The 11,018-nt window shown below is 38.9% G+C and overlaps 1 protein-coding gene across 2 annotated transcripts in view; it reads left to right on the top strand.

Moving 5' to 3' along the window:
• Positions 1–2,083: 2,083 nt before the first annotated feature.
• The window catches only part of LOC104613063 (RNA binding (RRM/RBD/RNP motifs) family protein), a 35,305-nt gene continuing 26,370 nt past the window's right edge, over positions 2,084–11,018 (top strand). For both annotated transcript variants that reach the window (XM_010280757.3, XM_010280756.3), the window contains exons 1-3: positions 2,084–2,224; positions 2,321–2,424; positions 2,643–2,718. In XM_010280757.3, the coding sequence (XP_010279059.1) occupies positions 2,219–2,224; positions 2,321–2,424; positions 2,643–2,718 (186 nt within the window). In that variant the 5' untranslated portion in view covers positions 2,084–2,218. The remainder of the gene's footprint in view (positions 2,225–2,320; positions 2,425–2,642; positions 2,719–11,018) is intronic.

Below are 11,018 nucleotides of genomic sequence, written 5' to 3'. Positions count from 1 at the left end.
GATACCTAAAACAGGTTCTTTCTTATAGTCTCAAAATAAATAAGAGAAAATAATAGAATCATCCCAAATAGAAGAGAGAGGGCCCTTGAAGGAATCTAAGAGACTTAAATCTTGACATATATTGCATTAAGAAAGGTTTTTAAGGATTTACATATATTTTAATGAGACAATGATTAAAAAACAAAGTGAGATGTAACATAAAACTCTACAAGTATAAGATAAAGTGAGCTGAAATGTAAAATTAACCTAAACAAGTGGTTGAAGTTGCAAATGTCCAAAATATAACCTCCAATGAAATGAACTTTCAAAGTTGGTAAGCTCTGAGAAATTGCATGTTTGATGCAAAGACTATACTAATGTTGAGAATTTGAAATTGATAGAGAAAGAGAATGATAGATGAATGAGAATGTAGAGTGTTGGATGTGATGTTGAATTCGGTTGAAAGTACAGACCTGCAGCTATGTAGGTCCCATTCTCCTTCTCTAATTCTATCTCTTCATAGACGTTGTCATGTGTTTAAAGATGCATTTTTTATTTGAAAATTAACAAAGTAGACTTTACCCACACTTTGTTAAAATAGGTTTTTTATCAATGAATAAATATTTTATTAATCCAGAAAACAAGAGTTATAGGTGATCCAAGGAAAGGCAAGAGATGCACCCTTTCCTTTTAGATTAATTACAACATGCAAAATCAAATGAACATGTTACAAGGTAGCCCAAAATAAAGAGTCCCGAGAAACCCCCTATTTAGCAAGTGAGTCAACCATTGAGTTTGTTGATCTATCTACCCACTAGATTCTAATTGTCATATTTCTTGTTATCCATTTGATTTTTTAAGGAGATCTTTATAACCCCAAATCATAGAGTCCGGATTCAGCAGTCATCCCACCACCACCTAAGAACCCCCTTCAATAAGCAAGTGGTCTATCCCTAACTGGTTTGCAAGTTGGATACCTTGTACATCAGCAAGCAATTTATCCCTTATAGAGTCTCCCAGATCCACATGCCTTGAGTATAAGGATATGATAATATTGTCTCTATTTCTCATAATTCCTCCTATACTCGAAGGTCTAGGGTTACCTCTACTACTCCCATCAAAATTCAGCTTAACAAACTCCTCCCCACGTGGCACCCATGGTATCAAAAGTTTGTTTTTCTTTCTTGGTAGAAGTATTAGCCACTACTATTCTTCCATAGGTCATCAAAGGAATAACTATCAAACAAATGTTTTCAACCATTTAATTGCCTTTGTCAAAACATAGTCCTTAACTTCTGATACACTTCTTTCATTTTCAAAAAAAAAAAAAATTCTGGTGTTCCTTTCTCCCCAAACAATCCACAAGATTGCTGCTTGAATACACTTCCACATAATTCTCCCTCTCTTTGTGTGCCACTCAAAAGTAAACGGACTGAACAACAAACTAATATCAGATGACATGTTCCACCTACTCTCAAACAACCCAAAAATCCAATCCCATAAAGCTGCAATAAAGGAACAAGAGATAAATAAGTGGTAATAATAGTCATCACTTTGTTGAAATAGGTTGGTGTCTAAAAAAGAAATTTTCTTTTGAAATTTAAAAACCTTAGAGATACTAAAACCCCCACGTTCTAGAATTTTTTACCTAAAAGTTAGGAAGGTGGGTTTACCCAAGAGGAAACGAACAGGCACTTACTTTGTTGAAACATGTTGAGAGGTGTCTAAAAAGAAATTTTTTGAAACTTAAAAGTTAAAACCCAATATTTGAGATACTAAAAACTTCACATTTGAGATCCCATTTCTTGAATTAATAGAAAGCCACATATTTGAGAGACCTCTAGTTTGACTATATTAATTTAATATATATATATATTATATTAGATATGGTATTGAAAATAATTGGGTATAATCCGCAGCAGATTAGATATAATCGGGTCTAATTGGCTTGACTAGTTTGAAAATCCTACATGGCAATTTTAAGCCGGTTCGGATGGTTTCCCTGTCCCGAACCAGATCCGACCCATTAACACTTTGACAGCCGTTGGCGCGATGTCCTTTCGAGGTCGTGTCCGATATTATCGCAAGTTTTGGAGGGTATCTATGAGATACTATTCTCCTATCTTGCTTACATTCTTCCAACTTGTCTGGTTTTTAAGGTTTTTTTCTTTACTGAACAAGCGAGGAAGCGGGAGAGAACAGAAGAGAAACGAGCACAGAACGGTATTTTGTGAAAATAATGCAGGTAGGTTAAACTCTTGTTTATTTTTTAATGATCCTTGGTGGTTAATCTCAGTTTTTTCTTCGGTTTTTATTTTTATTTTTGTTTTTGAATTTTCAGACTAGAACAGTTGAAGTAGGACATGTATCAGATCTAGCTGGAGAAAGAGAAATTCAGGAATTTTTTTCTTTTTCTGGAGATATAGAACACATAGAGATCCAATGGTTTGTACTTCTTCTCCTTCTGAGATCCTTGTAGGTTCGAATTAACTATAGATATGATAATCTATTTGCTTCTTCTTTTTTTCTTTTTGCAAAAATTAATCTTAGGATTTTAATGTGTAGAACTTCTCTTTGTTAGTTACTATATATTTTTTTTTCTGGCATTTGCTTCGTGTAGGATGAATTGGGTTCTATTAAATGTTTTGGGATTTTGTGTGCAGTGAAGCTGGGAAATCGAAGACTGCGTTTGTCACATTCAAAGATCCGAAAGCACTGGAAATTGCTTTGCTGTTATCGGTACCACCCTATTAGCCGATTTTCTTGTTGGCCTGGTTTCTGGCTTTATTGTAATTTCTTAACTTAATTTACTGATTTCTGGATTAAAGCTTCGCCGGGCGTAGCATCTATTTGGAATATTGCTGTCTGTTTGTATATAATACTCTTAAATGTGAACCGTTTTAAAAAAAATGCATAGTAGTTTCGATTTATCATTGATAAAAAAAATGGTTTCCTTTTACTATTTTAGATCAATAACATGATTTCCATTTATTTCAATATGGTGGTGATTGAAGTAATAAAATTGAAGATTAGCACAGATTAGAATATAGAAGACTAATTGAGTGTTGTTTGTGCAAATGCAATCAACCATCTTATCCTCTTGAGTGTTAGATTCTGTCTTATGTATGCAAGTATGTTAATGCACTGGTTGGTTATACTGTCATCAGGATTCAGGATAGAGAAAAATTCAGTGGTTTTGAGCCTTTTTTTGATCAGCAAATAAACTTCATTTATTAACTTGAAATAAGATTACAAATGTTTTAGTTATTGAGCTGCTCAATTTACAAAGGAAACAAGAGCTTTCAAGTACATAGGTCACCCAGTTTCTTTTTCACTGCAGCAATTACCGCTTTGCCCAAAATAAGGTTGTTCTATCTGCCCCCTGCTTTGCTAAAACATCTGCCAATCCATTTGCTGTTCTTGTTACCCATCCAAACTTTGCATTAACCTTTCTTGCAAGATGATCAATCTCCCTGAAAGCAAATCTGTACTTCCAGGGTGCTGACTGTATTTTCTTTGCCCAATAAATCGCCAAGAGTGCATCTCCTTCAACTTCTAAATCTCTAACTCCTAGTTGCGAAGCTAGTTTCAAACCTTGCAGCAGAGCCATAATTTCAGCCTATACTGAATCTCCAAAGCCTATTGCTCCTGAGAATAGAGCCATTTACTACTCCTTGAAAGTTTCTGATAGCTCCCCTTATGCCTGCCCTCCCTGGATTGCCAAAGGAGCTAACATCAAAGTTTAACTTCAACTTATTTACCTCTTGTGGTTTCCAATCCATTCTAACTACTTTATGTGTGTCTGTTTGTACCACTTCAGTTCATTTCCATAATATGTCATTTGTAGAAACGTCTCTAAAGAAGTCCAATGTTTTTACCTAGTGTGTTGATCTAACTTTTATAGATTCAATCACTTCCTCCTTGGATCTTTTCATTGAAAATCTGATTATTTCTTTCCTCCTAGATAATCCAGACCAAGGCTGCCCTTATTGTCCTCCACAAACATCTTCCCCTTTTTTCTGTTGCTTCAAGAAGTTGGGGTTGAATAAACTAACTACATGTAGCAGGGGAGCCCTACAACCAAAGAGAGAACAGAAAAAGTCTCAAATGCATGACACAAAGGAGTGGGAGATTAATAAATAAGGAAGGGTCTCACCACAAGCCTTACAGAGGATACACACATGAGGAGAGAGGCAATTATTTGGCCCTCTTTTCTGTAGCATGTCCCATGTGTTAACTTTTCCAAGGAACACTTCTCAACAAAGAGTTTGTACTTTGGGAGGAATTGGTTTGCACTGGATTTCTCTCATTGTGAAATTTACCCCCAAAGAGTTTGAGTAGATGAGTAGGTTGAAAAAGGAAGCATACGATATGGGGGAGGAAACTAAACCCTTGCCATCTAGAGAGTTCTGGTCTAGAAACACCTTTTCCAACAAATAAAGTAACAGTATAAGTCAATCACACTCATTATCCTTTAAACCCCTTTTGAAGCTAAAGTCCCAGTTTAAAACAGAGTTTGATGGCGCCCCAAATCTAGAAACAGGTTCTGCCTTAAGGTTTGACAAAGAAAAGAATCCTGGGAATTCTAGATTAAGGGGGTATTCCCAATCCAAAGGTCTTTCCAGAATAAGACACGATCCCCACAACCCACATCAAAACGGATAAAATTAAGGTTGGTAATACCTCAGAGATTACTTTCCACAGGGAATTTGAGGTTGCATGAGGTTCTATCTTTGCATCCCAACCGTTGTCCACCACATCGTGAATGCTTCCAATGATCTTGTGCCAAAGCCTATCTCCTTCTAAGGGGAATCTCCAAAGCCATTTTCCTATAAGGGCTGTGTTCCGTTTAACTATGTTCCCAAATTAGTCCTCCTTGTTCCTTTGATTTACATACCTGTTCTACTCACTCGATCCTCATGATTCGAGCTTCACTGCCATCTACTAATTTGGTGTAGTAGATTGCATCCTGTAGGTGTGCCTCTAATCACTTGAATCGTACCCTGGTGGTAGGTATGCGAACCACCTATCCAATGTCTCTAGCTTTGATGCATTGGTGATATGTAGATGGGACTAGGTTGAGGTAGGGGATTAACAGTTGGCCGAGATAAAGAATAGTCCTATGACCACAAGGAGCATGATGGAGCCACATGTTGCCGAGATATTTTCATTGAAGCTTGTGACTTCCATCAGCAACCCACGGACGTCGTCTTTTGCAATCTTCATCGGCCGTAGCGTGTGCATGGAAATTAGGTTTATAAAGCTTCCTTGGTCAACTAGTGGCCGTCGCATCTCATGCCCGTAGATCCTGGCTATGATATACAAAGGTCTATTATGATGAGGGTCGGTGGCCAACATGTCATCATTGCAGAATTCGATGTTGAAGTGGCTCGGTCTGTGTTGATCCTGTGGGTGTTTGAATGTCTCCACTAGGGCCCTTATCACACTTCTTCGTGTTGAATTGGCAGCCTCTTGCTTCATAAAAAATTGGTGCGGTTTATTGCTTTGCTTGAACCGCGTGAGAAGAGTGTTCGGTGCTGCATGGCCGTAGTTGATTGTCCTGACCACGTTGGTGCTACCCCCTTGTCAATGATTGGGCAGGAGGTTGGTCCACTTTGGCTGGCTGTCGCTTCAAGAATTCGTCTAATTTTACCTTCTGGACAAATATTCGCTACAAGGCAAAAGTAATCCATGAGGTCTTGTGTGTTCGATTGGTGGTAATCACAACACCATGGTCCATGTTTGTCTTTCTTTGGGTTAACATGAGGGGGTGGGGCGGTAGGTTTATGACTCGATCCTCCACTAGCTTCTTCATGATTAAGATCACCTTGCATTTGGTGCATCCGAATGGAGGTGGGCCATCATCACGTCTCCCTTGGCTCCCAGGTCTGAAATAGGGAACTTGCCTGGGTCCCCAGTTGGTGCATTGTCTACAATTAACTACGTATGCCTCATGTCGCGGCTGCTGGTACTATTGGCTGGACCTATATTGCTAGGAAGCTAGAGAAGCGACTATTCTTGCCATTCTCTTCGCGCAATGCCAGAGTTGATTGAAGCTGGTCAGCTTGACGTTCTCGATTTTGATCCGGTATGCCGGCTATATTCCTTGGACACATTGCTCAACAAAGTCCTCCAAGGCGTGCTCATCGAATACTGTGTGGGTGAGCTTCTGGAATTGCAACACTTAAGCCAGGAGGTCCTCTCTAGAGCGCTGCTCGATGATGCGCAGGTTAGCCATAGTGAGTTGTTGCTCTAGGGTGAACCACTTGGCTAGGAATTTGTTGGTGAGTTCCTCCCACGAATCCAAACTTCCGGATGCTAGGTTAATGAACCACGAATAGGTTGATCTGGTCAGTGACTTGGAGATCTCTCAGACTTAAGGTCTTCGTCGAAGGTGAAGGACCCTAGTGCATCTTCAAATTTGCTCACGCGTTCCTAAGGACTGCCTTTCTACCCATCGTACAATGGCCATTGTTGGGGTGCTATGTATCCAACAGGGTTAAGGCTTGTGGAGAATCTTGCTAGAGTAAGATTTTTGGAGAAGGGTGGAGGCTCGGGTCTTGTTTTGGTTTGTTTGTTGTCGTTCCATCTGTTTGAAGCAGCTTTCGAACTCGTAGACCTTGTGGGATAGGATTTCTTTGTCTGCACAATCCCCAGATTTTGGGGGGAACTGGGACCTCAGTCTCTTCGTTTAGGGATAAATCTCCATTCTCAATGGGTTCCTTCCGAATGGGGGTAATGTTGCTCCTTTTGGTGGCCATCTCTGTGATCAGGGAAGTAACTAGAGATTCTAATGTAGGCAGGGTGGTAAGGCAAGGGAAGTTGGTCTCCATGAAGGATAGAGGATGACTGGGAGTGTGTAGGGAGGGGGAGTTTAGTGAGAAGGATATGAGGACGTTAGCAAGGGAGGTAGGAAGGCAGTGATTCTCTCAGTGCTCTCAAGATGGATCTCCTATCGAGGTCTTTTGGGCCTTCTCTTATAGATGAATAGCTGAGGCTATAAAGGGAGACAAGAAAACGACAAAAGGGAGCTTTCCTGTCTCGAAAAGGTGGTTATGATTCACCGAGTACCTAATGGGTAAGCCCCTTTAGGGTTTCACCATGTGTCCAATGTGAATCTCTTGGGATTAGAGTTTCCTGTCTCTTGAGACCCTTACGTGAGCACGCGCATGGCTACAGCCCTTTGTGCTTAATCACAATCACATGTTGAAGGTAAGGTCATCTTAAACGATAACAAAACTTGGTGGTAATAGAGTACCGTCGTGGTTACCTGCACAGTGTGTTCTGTTGGCAGGTTCGCATAGACATAATTGGCAACTATAGCTTTCTCTCATGAGAACATCGCAAGTGCCTTTGTGGCATCGGCATTCTTGTGCAATCTCAAATCATTGCAAATTTCTTCGGTTACATTTTTGTGACATCTTTGGCAATAGATATAGTGCTCATTGCAGGTTCTATCGTGGTCACCTTTGTATTGTCATGGTCTTCATGGCAATCTCCGCGATACTGATCTACATGTACTTACAACACCTGTTGCCTCCTTTCCACAAGCACCAACATAGTGGGAAGGGAAAAAGTACCAAAAAATGCTAACTTTTATAAGTTTGTCGAGACAATGAGGCAATGGCTAATTGTTTTGGCCTACCTAGGTGTTGTAACTATTTGGTGCCCAAACATTGACTAGTCAACCACTAGAATTATATTATTTGAGCTTAAGATATTTATGGAAGATCATACATAAGTCAATGCTAAATACAAATACACAATAAAAAATTATGCAGAAAACTTGGTTTACCGTTTTATTTTTGCAAGCATAAAAAGGAAGGCTGGATGGATTGAGATAGGGAGTAAGAATCTTTGTTTTCAAAGAAAGACTGCAAATTTGACTATTTGGTTTGGCCCTTTTGCTTGTGGCAATTCCATAGAGCTAGGAGAACTTATTCACTGTTGTTTTTGTATCTCATTCCTTGTTTCTATTTTATATTACCATCTCCCAACCACATGCCGCTATAGAAAAATATATAACGTTATTTTAAATATTAGAGATGAAGACAAGTAAAGATTTGACAACTTTGTAGTTGACCAGGGTGGTGTTTGGTATCATGGCTGTTTCTAGTTGAAATGCTGCCACATCAGTGCCACCTAGGCATTTTGAGTTTCCATTGGCAATTTTCTGTTTGGTTGAGACTGTTTTAAGTTAAAACAGTCATATAACGTTACTGAAGAAATTGCCAATGTTGGCTTGAAAAGGTCCAGTTCTTGCAAGGTTCAAGAATGAAAATCTGTTTTTTATCCAATATTGGCGATGAGAAACAAATTTCTCTGGGCGAGAAAATGATTTTCTCATGTAGGATCAATCTGATATTACCATGCTAGATCCGGTCTAATCAAATTAGAGAATTACCTGATGATAACTTCCACAGGTGCAGCTCCAAAAGTGGTGTACACACCCAAGGTAGATTTCCAGAAAAACCACCACCAAGCTGAAGATGGTGTGGTCCAATTTAATGATCAAACCAAGTAAATTCGGTCAAACTGAACACAGTTGTTTCAGGGATGAGTGGATTGAACCCTCAGAGATTTCTCTCAATTTCTTGCTGAAATATCTGATTAACAGTCTCAAGTTTTCTTACAAAACTAGGCTGAAAGTGGATCAGTTTCTCTATGGTTGAATTGGTTGCTCTCTTTATGAGTTGGGCGAATGCTGCTAGTGCTAGAACCTTTCCTCTTGTATATATAGGACTCTAGGAATCCTAGTGCAATCCAAAAGGAAAATTTCCAGCTATTTGGGAGTGTTAACCGCTAAGGGAAGAATCCCAATCAAGAAAGATTCTCCTAACAAATTTAGGAGACTGAAAATAACAATTCTCTAATTCAGTCAAGGTAATCTTACTAGACACTTTCCTATTGAAAATAGGAATCTGTATTTCAGCAAATCTCCTTGAAACAAAAAAGCTCTCTTAGAATACCAAGTGGAGATCAACCTTATATGGTGTTATAGGTGTGGGATCTACTATGGCCAACTTAACTATATCTAATATAGTGAATTGTAGTGGTTTGGGCCTAATGTTAGCGCAATAATATCCAACATCATGCACTTGGGTTTTAGCCATGTGCCCAAGTCTATTAACCTGAACTGAGAAATGTCTATCAGGTAGCAGGTATTAGCTTAATCAAACACTTGCACATAATCTCTTAGCTAATAATATCAATACTCTGTCGATAGGAAAGGACCTCTTCCCCAACTGCAAAATGCAGTTTCACACTTTCCACTCAGATGGATCTCGAAATTAAAACCATTTGCAAGCCTTTTATAAAAAAAACAATTAATTATTTGCAAATCTGATTTCAGAACAAGTTGAAATACATTGCCAGTGGTTTTTGGTTTCCATTAGAGAGAGTGGTTGATTCTATAACAATGATTACTTATTCAAATATGATTGTAATATGTTCCAACATACCTAAGCATTTGACCCCAAAAGGATCTCATTGGTTGGTATATAAAAAATAGAGTAGCCTAATACTTGGTGCAATATCATTATTAAGTTAGGAGGTCACATGCAATTTTCTAGATAACTTATACCTTGGAAATTGCCCTGTTTAGTGTTTGATAAAATTCTTATACCTCGGGTGACCTGGTCCAACACTAGCAGCTGAGATTAGATTGCTCCATAGTTTTTTTTTCTTTTGCTAGTAAAAATTCTTTAAAAGTTTATTAAACCAGTAAAGATGAGCAACTGTTACAAGCTTCCCCGAGGGAGGCACGAGGTGCAGCCTCATTCATAAAGAAAAATCAGTACAAGAATTGCAAATGAGCCCAATACAACTGATCCCAAATTATCCCTTGCTTAGCTAATGAATCAGCCAAAGCATTAGCCTGCCTCCCCACACATTGTATAATCAAACTCATCTGTTGTGTTAACCATCTGAACTTCTTCATTTCGTCTCGATAACACCATGCCACCAAATCTGGATCTTTTAGCCAGCCCACCACCACCTTGGAGTCCCCTTCAATCACCAGATTCTCCAAATTCATCTCTTTTGCAGTCTGAACACCTTGTAGGACTGCATACAGTTCAGCCTTTACAGAGTTTCCATTTCCCACCGGTCCTGAAAAAGTGCTATCATATTTCCTTCCTTATCTCTTATGACTCCTCCAATTCTAGAAGGACCTGGGTTGCCTTAACTATTCCCGTCAAAATTTAATTTAAAAAAACCTTCAATGGGAGGTACCCATATCAACCTTGTTTTAGCCTTCTGTATTGATCTAGAAGCCACTTAAAACCAATTCCTCCAAATATCATTAAAGGAGAACTGTCTAAACAAATCCATAGTAGCCAATGTATAACCCTGGTTATTACACAGTCCATAATTTCTTGTTTTCTTCTCTCCTTCTCTTGGAAGATCCTAGCATTTCTTTCTTCCCATAAGGTCCAAATCACTGCTGCTCTAGTACATCTCCAGATTATTCTTCCCCTTCTCTTTGGCCACACAAAGGTAGATTAGATCAAACAACATCTTAATCTCCATTGGCATATTCCACTTGCATCCAAACAAAGAGAAAACCAATCCTAAATATCTGCAGCAAGGAACAGGAGTTGGGTTTTGAAAGGCTAATCATTGAAGGAGATTCCAAACTAGTGGTGGACTGGTTAAAGAAAGGGGAAGGAGTCTCTTGGCATCTAAAGGATGACCTTAGGAGGTTCAAATGGCTTTCTAGGGACATGTCTATTCAAGTCCAATGGGTCAGAAGATCTGCCAACTGTTTGGTGGATGGTCTAGCTAAGCAAGGAGTACAAAGACAGTATGTTTTGGGCTCAGTTGTATCCTTCACAATTTGTTGTTCTTCATTATGTTCTTAATGAATTCATCTTCTGAGTTGCTGATCCAAACATAGTTGTCAAGGCGACAAGGCACCCTTGGAGGCTTGCCTCGCCCAATCGCCAAGTAGTTTTGTACACTATGTTATAAAATACTTTTATAGTTTTAAATTTTTGACATTATAATTATAAAATAGGCATTATTAAACTAGAATACTC

The sequence above is a fragment of the Nelumbo nucifera genome, chromosome 6 (assembly GCF_055504915.1).
Source record: "Nelumbo nucifera cultivar China Antique chromosome 6, China Antique-T2T, whole genome shotgun sequence".
NCBI classification, from domain to species: Eukaryota; Viridiplantae; Streptophyta; class Magnoliopsida; order Proteales; family Nelumbonaceae; genus Nelumbo; species Nelumbo nucifera.
This window is presented reverse-complemented; position numbering and strand designations above follow the sequence as displayed.